The 23115-nt window shown below is 42.4% G+C and overlaps 1 protein-coding gene across 1 annotated transcript in view; it reads left to right on the top strand.

The window, feature by feature from the left end:
* Positions 1–1955: 1955 nt before the first annotated feature.
* STAM (signal transducing adaptor molecule) overlaps positions 1956–23115 on the top strand; it is a 76623-nt gene continuing 55463 nt past the window's right edge. The window contains exon 1 of the mRNA XM_030550437.1: positions 1956–2109. Coding sequence (XP_030406297.1) covers positions 2070–2109 — 40 coding nt within the window. The 5' untranslated portion in view covers positions 1956–2069. The remainder of the gene's footprint in view (positions 2110–23115) is intronic.

Raw genomic sequence — 23115 nt, 5'->3', positions numbered from 1 at the left:
CCACACTGCAGCGCTGTTGGGCGGCTTCAAGGGGGGTTCGGGGAACGCGAGAGCAAACCGGGAAAGGAGACCAGCTTCGCTGCGGTTTGCTCTCGCGTTCCCCGAACCACCCTGCAAACCGCAGGGAAGGAGACCTGCTTGTTCAGGGAACGCGAGAGCAAACCGGGAAAGGAGACCAGCTTCGCCGCGGTTTGCTCTCGCGTTCCCCGAACCACCCTGCAAACCGCAGGGAAGGAGACCTGCTTGTTCGGGGAACGAGAGAGCAAACCGGGAAAGGAGACCAGCTTCGCCGCGGTTTGCTCTCGCGTTCCCCGAACCACCCTGCAAACCGCGGGAAGGAGACCTGCTTGTTCGGGGAACGAGAGAGCAAACCGGGAAAGGAGACCAGCTTCGCCGCGGTTTGCTCTCGCGTTCCCCGAACCACCCTGCAAACCGCAGGGAAGGAGACCTGCTTGCTCGGGGAACGAGAGAGCAAACCGGGAAAGGAGACCAGCTTCGCCGCGGTTTGCTCTCGCGTTCCCGGAACCACCCAGCAAACCTCAGGGAAGGAGACCAGCTTGCTCGGGGTTCGGGGAACGCGAGAGCAAGCCGGGGAAGGAGACCAGCTTGATTACCAGAGGCTTCCTCAGGTATGCTGCGAACCTGCTTATTCCACGGAGGTCAAGAAAAGCGCTGGTAAGTGTCTATACTTGATTACCAGCACTGGATCACCAGCGCTGGATCCTCTACACCCGAGACAAAACGGGAGTACAGCCAGCGCTGCAAACAGGGAGTTGCAGCGCTGGTGGTGCCCTGCAGATGTGTACACCTCCTAAGTTGCAGCGCTGTAACTCCCTCACCAGCGCCCTGATGTAGACAAGCCCTCAGTGTCATCATCCTGAAACCCATCCTTAATCTCCTAATTTATTTCAAGGGTTTGAGAAAGTTAACAGGAATAGTGTTAGATCAGCCCAATCCACAGGGAATCCTTGAACATTAGAAACAGAAATCATAGCAGTGCAGGCACGAAACTGACTCACAATTTGGGACAGCAACAAAAGGGAGGAGGGAACAAAGAGGTCCCTTTTAATGACATTTTACTTGCTCCTTGCCCCTACAACACTGAATTGCTTGCCCCGGGGCAGCTAGAATTGGACAAAGCTAGGGCCTGGGGGCGTGTGGAGGGAATTAGTCACAACTACTAAGTTTGGGGAAGGGACGGTAGAGCAGCGGGGATCCGAAGCCAGGCAGTGGGGGACCGGAGCTCGGAGGTCCCTCATCTGCCAGGCCCTGGACTCTGGAGCTGCTGCTCCCTCCACCCACAGCATGCGGCTGTAACCACGCAGCAGTGTGGTACAAAGGACAGAGCCCGGTCCAGCCTCGGGACCCCATCCCTCGTGCAAATCACGTCAACATCAGCAGTCACTGGGCCACCGCCGTTGTGGCTAAGATGCGCGAGCTGCCCCCTGAAACGCGGGGCCTGGGAGCAGGTGCCGCGGGGGGGAGGGGCGTAAGGCCCAGGAGCCGCCAGTGGGTGGGGGACAAGTCCTCCTCCCTCACGACTCCTTAAAGGGACAGCACCCGCCGCGTGGGACTGTCCCGCTGCAAGGCGCCCTTGCCTGGGCCACTTGCCAGCAGGTGTAACATCCCGGCTGCCACTCGCTTCAGTCTGACGGGAGGAGGGTGTGTACGTCAGTCACCGACTGTCAGGGGCATAGCTGGCCTGAGAACGCCTGAGGGGCCTCCTCTGCTGGCTGACCCAGTGCCCTATCCAACAACCCATCCTGGGGCGGCAAGGGCAATGAAAGCACCGGGATGAACATACAGCCAGGGGGAAGAGCCCCTCCCAGCCCTTTGTGCCTGTGCTGAGAGGAGTCTTCGGGTCAGGCACTGGAGTGGGGAACCCTATTTTTCCCAGGATGCTCTGCGAGCACGGAGAGGAGGCTCCTAAGCTGTTCCCTGACAGGGAGGCGGAGCTAAGGCCGCCGCCGAGCCCCCGCCCCCCCACCGCGTTCAGACGCTGTACACCGTACCCCGCGACCGGGAGGGGAGGGTGAGGCTGTTCCGTACCCGCAGCGCGCGGATCCGAGATGCCGCTCTTCGCCACCAACCCCTTTGACCAGGATGTGGGTAAGTGGCACCGACACAAGCGGGCCCGGCCCCTGCTGTCTGGCACCAAACGCTCTGCCCGCCAGCCCCCTGGTGTCTGCCCCCCCGCCACCCGGGTCTGTCACTATCAGCTCTGGTCCGCCCCTTCCCCACGCTCTGAGTTGGCCCCAGCTCCTCACCTCAAACTTGTTTTGCCTGCCCTCCCCTCCCCCGCGAGCCCCCGTTGTTCATGGCTTTGTTGTCTGGGGGAGGGGCAGAGACAGCTGAGACCCGGGGTAGGCATGCGGGTGGGCTGTGCTGAGCCTTGCGTACAGTGCCACTGCGCTCTCAGGGGCCGCACTCCGTCACGAGGGACAGGGACACCGTCACGCACACAAAGGGGATGGAAATGCTCGCTGGTGAGAGCGCCGTGGACAACGAGGAGTTGGTGTCTGCCTGACGTGATTCAGACAGCTCCTTCGGTTGGTTATTATGGGTGCCATCCGTGCATATGCTGCTGTACAGAGGCACCAAGGCCTCTGGCCTGACTAATAAAACACTTGTCACAGGGTCTGCATCAGAAAGAAACTGCAAAAAAACCTGTGGTTCTGAATGTCTTATTGAAACATACACAAAATAAAATTCCCACCTAGAGACATAAGCACATACAGCACAATTACGTCTCCCCAGAAAGAGAGCGTAAGCAATGCTTTTAGAGTTAATCACTAAAGAGAAACTTTACTCTTCGGAGATGATCTATTTTCCTCCTTTTTCCATGCCTGACCAGTACTAAACTGAAAGGAGAGGAAATGTGTGCCTTTTATACTTGATCTAATTTATTCTTAGTGTCTTGATTCTGCCAAAATGTAAAGCTACCTGTTAATAAGCTGAAGTTATTTTCTGCCTGCCCATTTGATTTTTGTGTGTAGTTGGTTTCTTATCAGTGATTAGCTTCAAATTTTTCAGTGCTGTGTTACATAGAGAAGTTAACATGAAGGCAATTACACTTTTAAAGACAATTACGCTGTCAGTGACCTAACTGCTTTAAAGGTAGAGATCTCTGGTTCATCTTATTTTGATAAGCAACTAAAGCCACTCATGATCTAAAAACTCTGCTATTAAAATATGAAATATGTTTCTGGGATCAGGTTTCTTCAGTGCTCATCACTTTTTGTGTTTAGGACTTATAAACTACACATTGATGATTCATTTTGCATATATTAGTATGACTTTAAAATTCAGTGTTCCTATTAACTGTCCCACTTACCCAGACGCCTGCACCATATAATTGGTCAGCTTTCTGGGAATCACAAGCAAATGTTTCACAGGCTATGGTTTAAGAATCTCTGCACTGGAGAACTGAATTGTTGATAACTGAATCTGTGTAATAGTACCAATATAGGTCCCAACGGTGCATTGTGACCACAGTAGTCACATTATTTCAGGTGTGATTTTTGCCCCACATCCACAGAGGCACTATTCTCCACCATTATAGTTCACTTCCTTTCTACCTGCTGGCACAGCATTGTCTTGTGAGAAGGTTTGAAAGGCCTTCTGCAATCAAGCGGGGAATTATAGGAGAAGTGGTCAAAGTCACGTAATTTTTTGGAAGGCAGTAGCGTGAGACCAATTACTGTGTTTAGAAAATGAGCTTGACGGGGCACTACATACTCTCTGCAGATTTATATAGCCAATAGCCTGAGAGACCTGTTAAAAGTTCTCCCCAAGAAACCCTGGATTTTTCTGTCATGGCACATCCAAATTACCAATTTGATACTGTCCTGACAAAGGGTTCTTGTCCATAACTTCATTAAGATTTGCTCTTTAAAGGCCCAAATTGGCTGAAAATGATTGAAATATATATGAAAGTGGTATTAAAGGCAGAACTGAATGGACTGAAAAACTTAGAAGTCATGCACAAGAAAAAAATATTGCAAATAGCCAATTTGAGTGAAAATTATTTATTTGTGGGCAATAAAATATATGAAAGAACTAAAAATTCTTGCCCTCCTGGGATGTTTTATGCATCAATATTTTCTGCAATCATCAGTCTAACAGATAATGTGCAGTAAATTACCATGTCTGTCTTTTGATAGCAAGTATTACCCAACTTCCATAATTTGTTTTTCATGGCAATACTAACTTTTTACTGTAGGCTGGACTGTTTTGCTATTTTCACTTAAGAGGAGTGTATGTACACCAGCCTCACTGTTACATTTAATGATGATAAATTTTAATAAATTTGATGCATTTTTCTATGCAAATTCCTAAAATATTACTATTTTATTTGTCAGCTAGTATATTTTTCTCAGCAACAGCATTGAGAAAAGAAAAACACAAACCTTTTTACTGGGATCCTCTTGTAATAGTCTTAAAAATATTTAAGAAATAAATGTCATATACAACTTATCTATGAATCGATATGATTATCTATATAAATCAACGTATTTTCTTATTCAAATCTAGTGTTCATTTTGAACTACGTATTCTTGTTGGCACTGTAGGCTTATTCCCTGAGTAAAATACATTTTTATTTCCCACTCTGACAGTCTGCTTTCAAAATCTCTCTTGTTGGACACATTGTCTTTGTGAATGACAGGTTCAGAAGCTTTTTTTGTCAATGTTCTCACACTTCTGACACTTACACAAGCCTGTGCGGGAAAACCCAACAGCAAAACAGGAATACCTCTCTGTTTGACTTTTCACATGCCTGCAGCATATTATCTGGTGCTGGATTTTTGTCATCCAGGTGCTTGCTGGCAAGCCCCTTGATTTCTAAATGCCATCCATGATCAACGGGAAGGGGCATACATCCTGTTAACAAGAGAGTGCCTCATTATAGCAGCCTTATTATTTGCCCACTTGCTCTGTTGGTGTAGAGCAAGGGTTCTCAAACTTCATTTCATTGCGATCCCTTTCTGGCAACAAAAATTACTACATGACCCGAGGAAAGGGGACCAAAGCCTGACTCCACCCGAGTCCCACTGCTCCAGGTTGGGGTTCCAAAGCCTGAGCTCCACAGGCTGGGGTGATGGGGCTGGGCTTCAGCCCTGGGGCCGTAGGTCTCGGGCTTTGGCCCTGGGCAGTGGGGTTTGGGCTTTGGCTTCAGCCCCAAGCCCCAGCAAGTCTAAGGCCAGCCCTGGTGACCCCATTAAAATGGGTTAACGACCCACTTTGGGGTCCTGACCCACAGTTTGAGAACTGCTGGTGCAGAGCATCACATGTTTGTGGAATGCTCTATTCAGGCAGTGAAGATGATGATAGGGAGCACATATCCTGTGATGAAGTTTGGCCTTATACAGGTGACTCTCAAATTTACCTAAGCACAGGGAATCTCCAAAGCACAGGTCTTGGTGATGATGGGGGACTTCAACTACCAAGACTACTTATAAACTTTAAGGCCAGAAGAGACCATCATAATCATCTAGCCGGGCCTCCTATGCATTGCAGGCCATAGAACCGCATCCACCCACTCCTGTAATAGACCCATAACCTATGGCTGAGTTACTGAAGTGTTCAAATCATGATTTAAACACTTTAAGTTACAGAGAATCCACTTTTTACGCTAGTTTAACCTGTAAGTGACCTGTACCCCATGCTACAGAGAAGGGCAAAGGCCCCCCTCCCCACGTTTCTGTCAATCTGACCTGGGAGGAAATTCCTTTCCAACCCCAAATACGTCGATCAGTTAGACCCTGAGTACGTGGGCAAGACCCAGCAGCCAGGCACCTGGGAAAGAATTCTCAGAGCCCTCCCCAGCTAGTGTCCCATCATCGACCATTGGAGATATTGCTACTAGCAGATGCAGATTGCCTGCATGCTGTTTATAAGCAGTCTCATCATACCTTTCTCTCCATAAACGTATCAAGCTCAGTCTTGAAGCCAGTTAGGTTTTTTGCCTCTACTACTCCCCTTGGAAGGCTGTTCCGGAATTTCACTCCTCTGATGGTCAGAAACCATCTAATTTCAAGCCTAATGTTATTGATGGTCAGGTTTTAGCCATTTGTTTTTGTGTCAACATTGGTGATTAACTTAAATGACTACTTTCCCCTCCTGACATTTATCCCTCTCATGTATGTATACAGAGCAATCCTATCTCTCCTCAGTGTTCTTTTGGTCAGGCTAAACAAGCCAAGGTCTTTGAGTTTCCTCTCAAAGGTAGGTTTTCCATTCCTCTGATCATTGTAGTAGCTCATTCTCTGCACCTCTTCCTAATTTAGATTAATCTTTCTTAAACACGGGAGACCAGAATTGCACATAGTATTCCGGATGAGGTCTCACCAATGCCTTGAACAATGGAACTAACACTTCCTTGTCTTTTTACTGGAAATACCTCCCATAATGTATCCTAGGATTGCATTAGCTTTTTTTCACAGTTGCATCAAATTGGCAGCTCATAGTCATCCTGTCATCATCCAGTCCACCCTAGTCTTTCTCCTTCTTTGTCACTTCCAATTGATAAATCCCCATTTTATAGCAAACATTCTTGATGTTAATCCCAAAGTGCGTGACCTTGCATTTTGCACTATTAAATTTCATCCCATCTCTATTACTCTAGTTTTCAAAGTCATCCAGATCTTCTTGTATGATATTCCAGTCCTCCTTCATGTTTGTAATACCTCTCAGCTTTGTGTAATCCACAAATTTTATCCACCTTTCAGTTTTCATGTTATCTTCTCCAACTTAACTAATTAATTTCCCATGTGGAAATGTATCAAATGCCTTGCTGAAATCCCAGCAGATGTCTGTTGGGAAATAATACAGCAGGGCACAAGCTATTCAGTAAGTTCTTGGAATGCACTAGAGACAGGTTTTTATTACAGAAGATGAGAATGCAATGGGGAGAGACTGTTCTAGTTTTGATTCTGACAAAGAGGGAGGAACTGGTTGAAAATTTGAAGGTGGAAGGCAGCTTGGATGAAAATGATCATGAAATGATAGAGTTCATGATTATAAGAAATGGTAGGAGGGAAGACAGCAGAATAAGAACAAAAGACTTCACAAAGGCTGACATTAGCAAATTCAGGGAACTGGGAGGTAAGATCCCATGGGAAGCAAGTCTAAGGGAAAAAAGTGAGCAGGAGAGCTGGCAGTTTTTTTTTTTAAAGATATATTAAGGGCACAAGAATCAACTATCCCAATGCGAAGAAAAGATAGAAAGTATGGTAAGAGACCGCCCTGATTAATGAATAAATCTTCAGTGTCTGGAAACTCAAAGAAGAGTCATACAAAAAGGGAAACTAGGTCAAATTACAAAGGATTAATATAAAAACTGTAACACGTGCGTATAGGAAAGAAATTAGAAAGGCTAAGGACAAAAACAGAACCCCTCCCACTCCCAGAAGCAACCCCCCCAAATTAAATTAGCTAGGGACTTAAAGGGTAGCAAGAAAATGTTTTACAAATATATTAGAAGCAAGAGGAAGACCAAGGGCAGAGTAGGCCCATTACTTAATGAGGAGAGAGAGGCTATAAGAGAAAACACGGCAGTGGCCAGTGTATTAAATGCCCTTTTTTGTTTCAGTGTTCACCCAAAAAGATTAGTAGTGATCGAATGATTAACATAGCGAACAAATGAGATTTGGTCTGAACCTAATTAGGGAAAGAACAGGTTAAGAATTTTTTAGATAAGTTAGATGTCTGCAAATCAGCAGGGCCTGATGAAATACATTCTAGAATACTTAAGGAGCTGGCTGAAGAGATCTTTGAGCCATTAGCAGTTATCTTTGAGAATTCATGGAGGATGGGAGACATACATGAGGCCTGGAAAGGGTCAAATATAGTACCTCGCTATAAATAGCAGAATAAGGACAACTCAGGGAATTAGAGCCCAGTCAGCTTAATTTTGGTATCTGGAAAGATAATGGAGCAAATAATAGGTCAATTTGTAAACACCTAGAAGAAAATAAGGTGATAAGTAACAGTCAACATGGATTTCTCAAGAACTAGTCGTCATGTCATATCCTTCTTTGACAGGGTAATGGGCCTTGTGGATATAAGGGGAAGCAGCAGATATTAGATATCTTGATTTTAGTAAAACTTCTGATGCTTTCTCACATGACCTTCTCACAAGCAAACGAGGGAAATATAGCTTAGGCATACCTACTGGAAGTGGGGCAGGGGAGGCGGGGAGACCAGACCCCTGGTTGTAAAGCTGTACTCCAAGAGTATCAATGGTTCACAGTCAAGTTGAAAGGGCATATCGAGGGGGGTCCCTCAGGGAGCTGTCCTGGGTCTGATTCTGTTCAGTATCTTTGTAAATGATTTGAGTAATGGCATAGAGCAGTGTTTCCCAAACTTGTTCCACCGCTTGTGCAGGGAAAGCCCCTGGCGGGCCGGGCCAGTTTGTTTACCTGCTGCATCTGCAGGTTCGGCCTATCATGGCTCCCAGTGGCTGCGGTTCACTGCTCCAGGCCAATATGGGCTGCAAGAAGCGGCGCGGGCTGAGGGACGTACTGGCTGCCGCTTCCAGCAGCTCCCATTGACCTGGAGCAGCGAACTGCGGCCAGTGGGAGCTGCAATCGACCAAACCTGCGGACGCGGCAGGTAAACAAACCGGCCCGGGCCGGCCTGCCAGGGGCTTTCCCTGCGCACGCGACAGAACAAATTTGGGAATCGCTGGCATAGAGGGTACACTGATAAAGTCTGCAGACAATACCAAGCCAAGAGAGATTGCAAGCACTTAAGAAGACAGCATTAGAATTCAAAATGATCTTGACAAACTGGAGAAATGGTGTGAAATAAATAGGATAAAATTCAATAAAGTTAAAAGCAAAAGACTATGCTTAGGAAGAAATAATCAATTGCATAAATACCAAATGGGAAATGGCTACTGAGGAAGGAGTACTGCAGAAAAAGGATCTAGAGGTTATAGTGAATCATAAACTAAATGTGAATCAACAGTGTACTGCTGTTGCAAAAATAGCAAACATCATTCTGGTTATATTAGCAGGAGTGTTGTAAGCAAGACCTGAGAAGTAATTCTTCCACTCTACTCAGCACTGATAAGGTTTCAGCTGGAATACTACATTCAGTTCTGAGTATCACGTTTTGGGAAGGATCTGGACAAACTGGAGAAAGTTCAGAGGAGAGAAAAAAATTAAAGGTCTAGAAAACATGGTTTATGAGGAAAGATTGAAACACCTGGGTTTGTTTAGTCTGTAAAAGGGACAGCTGAGAGGGGACATAAGACTTCAAGTACATAAAAGGTTGTTATAAAGAGAGGATGATATACTGTTCTCCTTACCCACCGAGGACAGGACAAGTAAGTAATGAGCTTAAATTCCAGCAAGGGAGATTTAGGTTAGACATTAGGAAAAACCTCCTAACTGTGAGGCTAGTTAACCATCACTGGAGGTTTTTAAGAACAAGTTAGATAAACACTGGTGAGGGATGGTCTAGAGATAATCCTTAGCCCTGCTTCAGTGTAGAGGACTGGACAAGATGACCTAATGAGGTCCCTTACAGTCCTACATTTTTATAATTCTATGATTTAAACTGTTCTGATTCCCAAAGTGTGCCATATCTCTTGATAGAATCTAAATGCTCATTTTTGGATCTGCCTAAACCTCAACCACCAACAAATTCAGGAATACTTTAACAGAAAAGAGTACTACTCAGTCCAGACGCAAGCCTCAGTAAATCGCTGTGGGAAATTCCTGTATGCGTACACAGGGTGGCCAGGCAAAGTGCATGATGCCAGAATTAAAGGAAACAAAATTCTGGACTTGTACAGCAGGGAACTCTATTCCAATGTAAAACATTGACATTTATGTCTTTATCCTTATTAATTTTCTGAAGGATCTTGTTGGTGTCACTAAGCATAACCCTACGTAACTCGGGAGGGTGGAAGGCCACAAGAGTATGGAGCCTTCCTGGTTTTAGGCATCAGCAGACAAGAGTCCCTCCATGTTTGAACTTTAATCGACCTAAAAGGCCAGGTGTAACAGCCGTTATCAGTTGCAACAGTTCTAACTGGTCTAAAGCAGAAATAATGAGGCCTGTGCACCTTTAGCAGAAGGACAAGATAACTTGCAGAAGGAAAACTTACTAACGAACTGCCGCGGCCAAGATTACTTAATGCACCTGCACTTACGTAATTGCTACAGGGGGAGGAAGGAGGAGGAGGGAGGGAAAACGAGGGATTGCTAGTCAGTAAGAAAAGTTCTCATGGATATAAAGGAACAGACTGCTTGTTTTAGGTGTGCTTGATCTGAGTCAATCTCCCTGCACTGCTTTGAGATCTCAAATAAACTTGGTTTGCTTCTCCACCCTGGTGTGTTTATTGGCGCGGCACATCAGGCGACGGACCCCCCCCGCTGTTGCTTGGCCTCAGGCAGTTATCTGCTGGCAACAATCTTAATATCAAATTTTGCTCCATTCCTGAGATATGCAGATTCAACTCTACATTTGGTAGCTGCAAGACGGTAGTGGACTGTGGTTTTTGGGAGATTGAAAGCAAGATGGTGATATCTGACTTACCATGACAGTTTGGTTACTAGTGCAGCAACTATATTGATGTGCTGCATTTTGCATAATAGATGGATGCAAAAGCGAGGTCCTTAGTGAACAATAGAGTGAGGAGCCAGGAGTTTCGACACGGTTGCACTTGAGGCTGATAACTTAGATTAGCATAGCCTACTAATGTGCTTCCTGCCCAAAGTACAACTGCTCTTTGCTCTAATGTATATTGCTAGAGAAATTTCATGTTGTTTTGGTGGTTTTATGGCAAGGAGTTCTTAGAGGCTTTTTTGTACTTGTCATGGCGGATTTTACTATTGATGATCTCAGGCATTTATTTTTATCATGATTAAGTAATGACTTGTATTACTTATGGGGAGTAAGTTTATGGATGAGTGAATTGATGATTTATTGACATTAAACAGCATGCTTGAAGTGTTAATTGTCCTTTTTCCAGAGTCTGATTTATAAACAAACATTCAGACCAGCTGCAGTTGCAGAGATCTAGGTAAAATATTCTCAGTAAAATGGCCAACAGAGTGTTGTACTCTTTTTACAAAGTACATTTATTGGGAAGTCATCCAGAAGTGGGTGTCTGTCTAGTTTTAGCTGGTAACTTTTTGAATCTCCATTCAGGAATTGTTGCATTTCAACCTCCCCAGCTGCTTTCCCTTACTTTCATTGTGGGAACAAGAAAGAGCACTATAAAGATTCATCTTCATTCCTCTACCAAAGATTAATAATGGTAGGGAATGTGAACAGCGTCAGACTGTAAGCTTGATCACACTGAAAGATTTGTTGAAAATCATTGGCACATGGATGCATCAACAACTTGAGACAAGAATTAGCAGAAGTTGGTTTGGTTTCCACGCAAGAATAGGCAGAAGGAAGGCAGTTTTTGCCCTGAGGATCATATATGAGCGTGTGATAGAAGTGTAAAGGGAAATGTATATGTGTGATATAGATTTTGAGTAGGCATTTGATAAAATGCTGCTTGACAAGATGATACATATTCTTGAAGAATGTAATATTGATTTCCAAGATCTACAGTTACTAAAAAGCACGACAGAAAGCAGCAGTCTGAACAAACTGAAATATCCAAGTATTGCAGCATCAATAAATCTGTACACCAGCATTGCATTCAGTCTTTGTAACTATTCAACGTATGTGTGTATGGTAGGTATAATCAGGGAAAGTTTAGAAGTTGCCAAGGGGCAAACAGGTCAGTGGCATATACACCAACAACATGAGATACACCAATGACCTAGTTTGCAAAACTTTGAGTAGGGAAGAACTTCAGAAAATGCTTATTGCTGTGAATAATGCCAGCAAGAAATGTGAAAAGACGATCGATGTTAGGAAGATAAGAAGTATGACAATAAGTAAACACAGCAGTGTACAAGGTAGGTAGCACCTAGATTTCATGGTCAGGTGGTGAAACAACAGTATAGTTCTTCCTATTTAGGGAGTTTAAATAACTGACAAAAGATACGTGAAGAAATCAAGAGAAGGATATAGCTTGTAGAAAATACATTCAGCACTTTCAAAGGCTTCTGTGAAGTTGAAAGAAGGTGTTCAAATTAGCTGGATAACCAAAAGTATGAATGATGAGGTGATGAGAAGGATGAATTTAAAAAAGAGCACAATTACTTGAGACCCTAAGAAAGAGAATAACATCCTTCTGTGGACACATTGCTCACCAATCACAGAGTGTCTCGATTCTACCACTCATACTATCAGGCATGTTCACAGGCAAAGCAGGAAGAGGAAGAAGTAGAGCCGCTACATCGGACACATCACCAGATGGATTGGTATCCACAGGAGACTGGAAATTTTACACCTCTGTTGCAACTGCAAAAGATGATGTGGTTGACAACCTCCATATCTGAGATGTCATTTGAAGGTATATTGGGAGGGATGGAATGCATGGGACATGGATGAGGGAGCTGGAGAGTAGAGTCCAGTAAGTAGTAGTGTATTATGAATACCGGTATATGCAGGCATAGGAACGTGCTCTCAACTTGAGTCTTCTGTCTGTTGAAATTTTAAAATTATAACGTTTTTTCGTTTCCTTCTTGTTCAAAAGTAGTGCTGCATTGGCTCTCTGTTTTTCTGCCTGAACCAGTCCAGTGTTTGAATCTTGCCCCTTAATTTGTGCTTCTTATACTCAGTGTTCCCTCTAATTTTCCCCACCCATATGTGGAATACATTTTATGTGCACCAAGCTGCGGATGTGTGCCACCAGTAGAAACAAAAAACCTAGATATAATATATATTTTTAAAAAGTTACGAATAGGGATAATTACTCCAGCGAGGGCAAGTTAGGCATTTTAGAATTCACTACTCAAATAATTAAATTTTAAAGGTAAGAGAGAGTAAAAATTATGAAATGCATAGACCAGTAAAAAGCTAACATAAAACACTTTGAAAGAATAAAATTGCATAGAATATGTGTGCATTGCAGGAAGTGCCAAGAAATAACAACAGCAGCATGTGCATGTGTGAAACCTTGACAGTGTGTGTGCTGGCTGCTGGGGAAGTTTCTGAGAGATGCCTGTCCGCTGTCTCTTTAAGGCACTCATTGAAAGCTCTCCTCCTCCTGCACCATGTCCCCGTTCCTCCGCTCTGTGGAGATGGGGTACATGGGCAGGAGGGAGGGAAAGAGACTGTGTGTGTATGTGTGTGCGCGCGAGAGAGACAGAGAATGTATGTGCTGGCTGCTGGGGAAGTTTCAGAGAGATTGTGTGCTATCTCTTTAAGGCACTCACTCACCGGAAGGCTCGTTCAGACCTCAGAGCTGCTGTGAGTCCTGAGCTCTGTTCCCTCTACCCTGCTCTGTGGAGATGAGGTACAGGGGCTGGGGAAGAGGGACACCCTGACATCAGCACCCTCCCCCCAGCCACGCTCTGCAGTGCTTTCTTGGACTAGAGTTGGTAAAGACGTCTCATTAGAACTAGCACACAATATGGTGAATGGGTGTGCTAGATTATTGTGAAAATGGAGTAAAAAAGGGTAAAGGATCTGTTGGTGGTCAGTGTAATTAGGTTAAATAAGGTTGTTTATTGAGACAAACAGGACCCTTGAAATCATTTAGTTATGGAGGGAAGGAGAAACTTTATTCAAAAGGTAGGAGAGAGGCTCATACTAGAGTATTTCATGTAGATACCACCAAAGGTAAACTGCATGAGTCTGTGGAGATTGTTGGAAATATGTAGTGACCTATACTTTGATACCACAGCTCCCACTTGGTTTACTGAAAGGTTTTTGGACATTATTATGATAGTGCCCAGTGGCCATCTGAGAATGGGACTCCATTGTGGTAGGCACTGTACAAATACAGTGTAATACAGTCCTTGTCCCAAAATGCTTATACTTAATAAACAAGATAAAGGGAAGGGAGTGTACCATATAAGTATGGTGATGGTTTTCAAACACTTGGTTCCAAAATGTTGTCCGATCTTGTCTTGGTAGCCAATAGCTTGATGATGATTTCATAATAATGGCAGTATAGGGGATATGAGTAGCAGTGAAGAGGTGACATTGCTGTGAAGATAATGATTTGTAATCACAGAAGAAGACAAACAGCTTGAATTTAAAAATGACTTTGGATACTTTCTCTTTACTCCCCTACTTTCCACCCAAGACTTAAAAATTGAGATTTATATTTACAATATCAGAGGCCTTTTTTGTGTCAAGATATCACAGTGGTTTATAGCAATGAGATATTCCCGAGTTGTCTGAGTGTCAGCTGCTGTTAAACTGAGACTAATTTAGATTAATCTAATGACAGAACTTGAGTTGTCTTGGCAGTAAATGTTATAACTTTTTTGAAACATGGTAGAATAAGTGAAGACATTGTTTTAAGTGAGTTTAGTACAAATCATGTCTTCTGCACACAGAACTGATGCAGCATTAGCAGCTGCCCTCCAAGCTTCTTTATGTTGCCAGTGTCTCTAAATTGCATTGGAGATACCACCCCCAGAGTTATGGAGGTAATTCAGTCATTGGTGCTGTGTTGACTGAGATACCATCCTAATTTTAAAATGACCTGTATCAGAGAGTCTACTCTGAACAGCCCCAGTGTGGTGTTGGCCTGTAGTTTCTACTCATCAGAACAATTTAACTAACGATGATTTTGTATTCCATTGCCAATCCCTTGCTGTAAATATTTTTCAGGTTGATTAGTGCTAGGAAAAAGAACTAGTGTGACTTTTATTCTTAATAACGGGTCATCTAGAAATATTGGAGTCAAATCTGCAAGTAAGTTTGTTCTGTGCTATATTTTGTTTAGCACTTGGCCAATCTGAAATTGTTTGTGCTTCATAAATTAAAATTAATTATGGCCTCACAACTTTGTAGTTACCCCTTTGACTTACTAATAAATGGCATTGCTGGATTCTGGAATGAGCTGGTGAGAAAAATAAGTACTAATTATGTAACATGCTGAAGAATTTTTAGTGGTCTCAGACTATTGGGTGTAAGGGCTGGTATATTGTTTCACTTACTAAAACAACTGGCAGAGCAAATATGTTGCCATAAACTTTATAAGCCCAAACACCCAGTTTATATTTTAGTATTATCAAATATGTTAATCTTGTGTTATTCCAAAGTGTATATATTTCAAAAGTGTGTGTGTGTATGTGTATATATATATTTATAATACATATATAATGAAAGCTATATATATATAATGAAAGCTCTCTCTCTCTCTCTCTAAAATAGCTTTCATTTTATATATAAGCTTTCATAAGATCTAATTTTTCTCTTATGTATACAGAGAGAGTGAGGTAGCACTATCTGTTCAGAAAAATAATAGCATCGGGAAATGATGGACATCATCTTCTTTGCATTAATCACATCAAATGCGATCTGCTCTGAGTCCTCTCCCTCCGAAGTGCTCTGTTCAGTGCCATATCCTCTGTACCGCCACGTGCTAACACATATTCCTGTATAATATCCCACTGCTGCTTCTGGGTTGGACTCCGCCTTTTTCCTTCCATCTTGAGGTGTTGTACTTTTACCCACATGGTTGTCAACTCTGCACTTTGTCTGTCCAAACTGTCTGAGCCTACATACCCCAATTTTTTTCATTTATAGGTATTACTTGGAGCATGTCTCTAACATAATATGTTCCTCATGTGGTCTTTCTTGCTTACTCATTCATCTTAGCGTTTGCATGTCTATGGAACAGATCACTTGTTCATGTTTGAATGTTGGGCAACAAGGAACAGTGCCTTACATTAAAACTGGACAGGCCACCATTACATAGACTTTCTCTTTTTTAATCTTACTGATATCTTCCTGTCACATACCTCTCACTTAATTCTCTTCATCTGAGCCAGGCATTTATAATCTAAACTCATATTTTATCCTCCAGTTTTCCAGGATTCTGGAATCCAGGTACTTAAAACTTTGCATTTTTATTATTGTCTGCCCATGTAGTTTGAAAGATCATTCTTCAGTGTTCACATTATTGATCTTACATACCAAATGCTCTGTTTTTCCTCTGCTTGTTTTGAACCTATGTCTCTCCAAGACATCTCTCCATTTATCAAGATCCTTTTCTAGACTGTCTTTCTCCTACTGCATATAATGATATCACCTGCAAACAACATGCACCAAGATGCCTTCTTCTGTATATTCCTTGTGGAGGTAACCAGGATGAGGATAAATTAGAAAGACCTCATTGCTGATCTTTGATGCACTCTTTTACTGATAGTTCATTTGTTTCACCACTAGATGTTCTGACTGTTGACATTGTACCTACGTAGTTGGCTTGAACAAGCCACACATAAAGTTCTGGTACCATTTTTTCCCTCATCGACCACCAGATGACTGCCCTTGGAACTGGATCAAAGATCTTACCCAGATGAATCAGCGCCAAGTGAATGTTTTTTCCGTTTCTCTCTAAATCTTTGCATTAGCTGCCTCAGTGCAAAATCAGCATCTATTGTTGACCTTCCTAGCATGAATCCATATTGTTTTACGGTAATATGTACTTCACATCTTAATGTCTTATCAATGACTCTGTTCCCCAGCTCCATGGTATAAATCACCAGATTTATACCTCTATAATTTGTACAGTTTCCAGCACTACCTTTTCTCTTACATATTGCCATAAAGATACTTTTCTTCCATGTGTTTGGTATCTTTTTCCCATCTCATGGGTTGAAGAGGGATTTCGGCAGATGGATGCCTTCTTTTCCAAAGTTTCTCCATGCATCAGTAGGGGTTCCCCACTGGGCCTAGGTCCTTTATTATTTTTCATTTCTTTTACAGCATTTGCCACTTCCATCTGGTGTAATAGGCTCTACTACACCAACGTTAATTTTGAAGTCATAGATTCCAAGTCCAGAAGGTGGTATTGTGATAATCATTGTACAGTCTGACCTCCTGTATAACACAGGCCACTAGAAGTTCCCTCAAATACTTTCTGGGGCATATTTTTTAGAAAAAAAAATCTATTTTGATTTAAAAATGGCCAGTGATGGTTGATCCATCACAACATTTGGTCAATTGTTCTAATGTTAAAATGTATATTTTATTTCCCATCTGAATTTCTCATTTCAGCTTCCCGCCAAAGGATTGTGTTTATACCTTTCTCTTCTAGACTGATGAGCCCATTATTAAATATTTGTTCCCCATCTAAAGATACTTATAGACTGTAATCAAGTCACCAGTTCTTTTTAAGCTGAATAGATTGAGCTCTTTGAGTTTATTGCTGTAAGACATATTTTCTAATCCTTTAATCATTCTTGTGGCTCTTCTCTGAGCCCTCTCCAGTTTATCAACAGCTTTCTTGAATTGTGAACACCAGAAGTAAACATAGTATTCCAGTGGTGGTTGCACCAGTGCCAAATAGAGAGGTAAAATAACCTCTCTACTCCTAATGAATTCCCCTGTTTATGCATCCCAGGGTTGTATTAGCTCTTTTGGCCACAGTGTCACGCTGGAGCTCATGTTCAGCTGATTATCCACCACGGCCCCCAAATCTCTTTGAGAGTTTCTGCTTTCCGGGATGGAGTCCCCCATTCTGTAAACATAACCTGTGTTCTTTGCTCCTAGATGTATACGTTGAATTTAAGCCATATTAAAACACATATTGTTCGTGTGTGTGAAGTTTACCAAGCAATCCAGATTGTTCTCAATCTGTGACCAGTCCTCTTCATTATTTACCAATCCCCAGATTTTTCTGTCATCTGCAGCCTTTATGACTGATGATATTGTTTTCTTTCAAGTCATTATCAATGTTAAATAGCATAGGACAAGAATAGATCCATGTGGGACCCCACTGGAAATATATGAGTTTGTTGACTTTTGCATTTGGAGACCTACCAGTTAGCTTGTTCTTAATCCATCTAATGTGTGTCACATTAATTTTTTTGTCTTTTAATCAAAATGTTGTGTGGTACCAAGTCAAATGCCTTACAGAAGTATAAGTATATTACTATGGTGGGATTCCCGGGGTGCAGCCTGGAACTGGGATACTGCTGTGTCCCATTAACTCTCCAGCCTGGGCTGTCTCTCACAATGCTTTGCTAGTGACAAGCAGTAAACCCCTCCAGGCTCTGTTGTCACTCAGCACAACAGCATGTGGGACCCACACTCAGCTAGATTGCATGAATGCGCCCAAAGCCACTTATGAATCACACAGAGAAAGACATTAGCCAATTCCTCTGAGCCCCCCAACCTTACACCTCAGAGCTATGAGCAGTGTAAGTGTATTACCCAGTCCGCCCCTCCCTCAATGTGGAGAGGACATGCACTAGCCTTTGTAAACTGAGCTGAGATTTTCCAAGCACTTCAAGCAAAATACACTGTTTTAGGAAAAGTATAAAACAGATTTATTAACTACAGAAAGATAGATTTTTAATTGATTGTAAGTGGTTGTCATAAAAGGACAATAATAGTTATCAAAGAAAATAAAAAATAAACACACCATCTAAATCTTAAACTTTTTCTTATATTAGACAGTATTTAGATCAAGCAATCTTTCTTAATACACAGGCCTCTCCCTTAAGCCTGGAGCAGTCTCCTCAGTTGAAGTCAATCTTCTCAGCATTCTTGTTGCTTCCAATGTAGGCGGGGGAGGAGAAAGGCAAAAGCATGATGCTATGATACCCTATTTTATGTCCTCATTCTATGTGCCTAGAAGGCACTTGCCCGGACATGTCCTGGTGGGCTTTGCTGAATCATTAGCTTGAGTAATCCCCCTGGCATGGTCTTGTGTAACTGAGTCACTGAGTTGAGCATTCTCCATTGTGTGGTACTTTTGCAACTGTCATTGAATTGTAACTCCCTTGATTACAAGTCTCCTGCTGATTAATGGTTGTTTAACATCCTCCTGGGAGTGTTTCATCACCTAGCAGTAGAGACTTTCAAACTTCTAACATATTTCAATAACAAACATATTGCAAAATCTCATAACTTTGTACACACTAATGTTGTATATATTTGGACAGAACAACAGGTTTCAACAGATTCATGACCTTTCATTAGGTATCTTAGATATCATGCTTTGTATGAAATATCACAGCCATATATGAATGATAAATATGGGGATTATAGAGTGCTATTTTGAGGTACAATATGTCACAATTACATTAACAGTATTACCTTTAGGAACCAAACTTTTAATCTCATCAAAAAAAGTATCAAATTATTTTGGCAGGATTTATTTTCCATAAATTTGTATTGAGTTGCATTGCTGTCTTGGTTTTTCTTAATTTAAAAGCTGTTCAGAATATTTTTTCCATTGATCTATCATGCAACTATGATCAGTCGACCCCATACCAGTTTAGTCTTTGGTGGACCTCCCTTCCTTTTTATCTTTGGTGAAACCTCAGGAGAGAGTACCAATCTGTACATTTTCCCTCCATCCTTTGCTCCAAGTCTTGCATAAAGTTCTTCAAAGATCTTTGTGTTTGCTTTGGCAACTAAATTCCTGGCCATTTTCTTTACATCCTTGTGTTCCTCCAGGTCTCATTTGCTCCTACTTCTTTGCCAGAGTTTAAACTTCTTTCTCTTATCTTTTATAACTTGTTTTTCTTTGCTCCACCCATCAAGTTTATTTTCTGAAGGAAAGGCTTTTCCTTTTTGATTCATCCATAACTTGTTTAGCACTCTCCAATATATATTTATGATCATAAAATCCCCAAATTTATGTACTCCTCCTGCATGTGGTGCTGACCTCAGCTTCTCTTTAGCCAACTTCCTAACATGTCCATTTAAATTGGCACCATTAATGTTTTCTGAAGATATTTCCCAGAAACTTGTCTTCTCATCTGCACCACAGCCAGACTGGGAAATATGTGCTAATTATATTTAGTCAGCCACATGCAAATGACAACTGGCTCCTCATGAGCCAGTTGTTGATTCTACTTACTGTCATCGTTCTTTCCTTTATTTTACTATCAAGAGCTCTGCCTGTTCTGTTTCTTGAGTTGGAGGCCTCATAGTACTTTTAATTAGTTTGTATCTTTCTCCAGTGTCTTTGCTCTTCTCTGCTTTCCATTTTGTTTCATGGATGCATGCTATCTGTACTTTCATCCTCTTTAGCCTCTCTGCCAGCTCCATTCTAAGGCCAGTTAGTGTGCCAGCATTTCTGAAGTCTGCTCTTTTATTTAAATGGCATGGAGATAGGTGGGATGTAAGGAATCAAATTTTGCCACACACAAAAAAGAAAAAATGCAATTGTTTTGTGAAGAGATGTTTGTTGAAGATTCTGAGTATTAAAAACAATAGCAAACAAGAGGCAACTACTCATTCCCATTTTTATTAGACATGTTTACTTCTAATTTCTCTCCCTATTTATCTGTTTTCTTCACCCTCCCCGCCCCAATGTGTTTGTATGTAGTCTTCCACCATGGTATTTGAATGCTGTACAACAATTAAACAGTGTTTTATCTCCCTGCAAACAGGCTACACTCAGTGCCCTTCCACTTGCCCCATTTTTTGGATTTCCAGCTTGGATGCTGATGTGTTTATGTGACTGTGTTAACACTAATAACAGTTCACTTCACAGTGGCCATGTGGGGAGTGAACTGCATGCTTATGATATCCAAACAGGATCAGTGGTAGGTGGGGAAAAGAGCAGCACATCTGAATTTGAATAAATGGGGCAGGTGCCTGAATGGAAAAAGAAAAATCTCATAAAAATCAAATTAAATATCTGTTACCTCAAGGGGAATAAGGCAATGCTTCAAAAGGAAATACTCGAGAAATGAGAGGGGGAAGATAGAAAAGGAAAGCCCCTTTTCTCAGAAGCGCGGACTCAGCTCCATTCCTTGTCTGTCACCAGTGGATTTAGCTTCCCAAATAAAATATCCCTCCCTCCCTGTATAATGTAATAAAAATAAAGAGAAGACAATGTAATGTGGTGCAAACAAAGGTGAGTGTGTTAAGGGTAATGGTACAGAAAGTGGGATAAGTGGGGGGGAGAGGAAAAGTGCTAATATTAATACAAACAGTGATACAGTGACTGCCGTTAGGAGCTTGAAGCTCAGGCCCGTAAAACCTCACTTGGTATTCAGAAAACAATAAAGGAAACCCCCAACACAGAAGCCTTTCCTACGGTTAAGGGCAATGGACACAGAGTACAGGTGCAAAGCCCAGGACCTTCCACTCTCTTGCTAATTGGAAGCCTTTGGGGAGGAACACTGGGGAGTCCAGAGGACAACTGAATATTGTCGCTGTCGGGGAGACCCTCTAGGATGATGGACACCAGGAAAGCAGTATTCTCTTCTCTACAGACAAGATAAGATGGGTTTGATTTGTTGTAGTGGGGATGGCGATGACAGGGCCTCTCCTTCCTCAACCTCGCTGCGGGATAGATGTTACTCTTCTCCTTGGCTCTGGAGCACTGGGAAGATCTGACTGTGTACATGCTGCCGCTGGAATGCACAGCAGTGCCCAGGCGCTGAGCAAGTCCTTATAAGCTTTTGTGGTTGGAAAAGTTCTGAGGAGATAGAATGTTGGGGCTGGCTTTGGCGGGAAAAACTGGTTTTGACCAGTCTGAGCCAAGAACTCGTAGTGTTCTTAGTGGTAAACAAGTCCGCTCTTAAAGATGGAGTCCTAGGGTCAATAGTTCATATACTCCATCTTGGATTTTATTTAAAGCCAGTACTTTACTTAACATTACCTTATAAACGTATTATTAAACAACCGACTAAACACACCAAACAGATTTATTTATACGTAACATATAACTTGATTATGGCATCACTAAATAATTTGTTACCTTACCATCTTTAATATATAGTTACTGCACTGTTGACAACTGATTGATCACTTCTTATAATTACTAGAATATAACTGTTGTTGGTCTGCATCTGTGTGTCATGTCTGTACAGATCCACTCACTGACATATCACTAGTATGTATTTTTTCTCTCATAAATGCTCTTAATCCATTTACTCATTCCAGGATATGCTATGTATCTATAAGGATTGGCTTTTTAATACTGTGGTATGAACTTAATTATCCAAAATAAAATTATTGATCTCATTATCTGGTAATTACATTGAAGATTTTCTAGATTATCAGAAACCTGTCTCCGATGACATTTGGGTAGTCAGGTTTGTACTCTGTGTTTTAGAAGTATTGTAACAGGTGTTTATTTGCCTTTATGTGCATGTTGAACTTGGAGGCATCTGGTAATTATTAAATCATACTTCTGAGTGAGGTGTTTTGGTGCTGCACATTTGAGTGGTTTTGGTTTTACATGTTTGGGATTTATTTTCCATATATGTTGGCCCTCATAAGGTTTGAAAACACTTGTCCAGTGTATAGGACATTGGTGCCTCTACTTTCTTCAGGATGTAATTGTATGCGTAAGATCCTCGATGGAGGTGTTTTTTTGATCTTGGATATGTTTAGCCATGTGTTTGGGGAAGCTGGTGGTGATGTAAAGAGTAGGTTTAAATTGTCTATCCCTTTGCTTTTCTGAAATTTTCCATGGTTTGCTTAGCCTTAATATTGAGGATTATGGAGTATATAGTGTGTGTGTGTATATATATAATTGCTTTTCAGAAGGATAAAAATACTAAACAAATATCTTGAAAAGTTGGCAGTCCAAAGACTCAATGATTTCTTTGACTGTGTGCGGATTTTTTTCATTAATAAGCTTAAGGGTGCCGAGTAGTATAGGAAAATGACTTTAAGGAGATGAGGAAGAATGTTTGGCACATGTTAATTAAGAGACTTCTAAAGAAGCAACAAAGTTGGGAATGGTAAAATCAGAACAAGAAGGAGAGAAGTTTGGGAAGACCATAGGGCTTTGGCTGGGGGTGCAGACTCTGGGGTGTGGCTGGGTATGAGGGGTTTGAGGTGCAGGAGGTTACTCTGGGGTGGGATCTAAGGGTTTGGAGGGCAGTCAGGGCTAGGGCAGGTGGTTGGTGCGTGGGGTGGGTCAGGGGTGCAGGATCTGGGTGGCCCTTACTTAAGCGGCTCCTGGAAACTGCAGCCCATCCCCTGTCTGGCTCCTACGTGGGGGCGGGGTCACACTGCTATGCATGCTGCCCCGTTTGCAGGCACTGCCCCCTCAGCTTCCATTGGCCACAGTTCCCGGCCAATGGGAGCTGCAGAGCT

The sequence above is a fragment of the Gopherus evgoodei genome, chromosome 2 (genome assembly GCF_007399415.2).
Source record: "Gopherus evgoodei ecotype Sinaloan lineage chromosome 2, rGopEvg1_v1.p, whole genome shotgun sequence".
Lineage (NCBI taxonomy): Eukaryota > Metazoa > Chordata > Testudines > Testudinidae > Gopherus > Gopherus evgoodei.
This window is presented reverse-complemented; position numbering and strand designations above follow the sequence as displayed.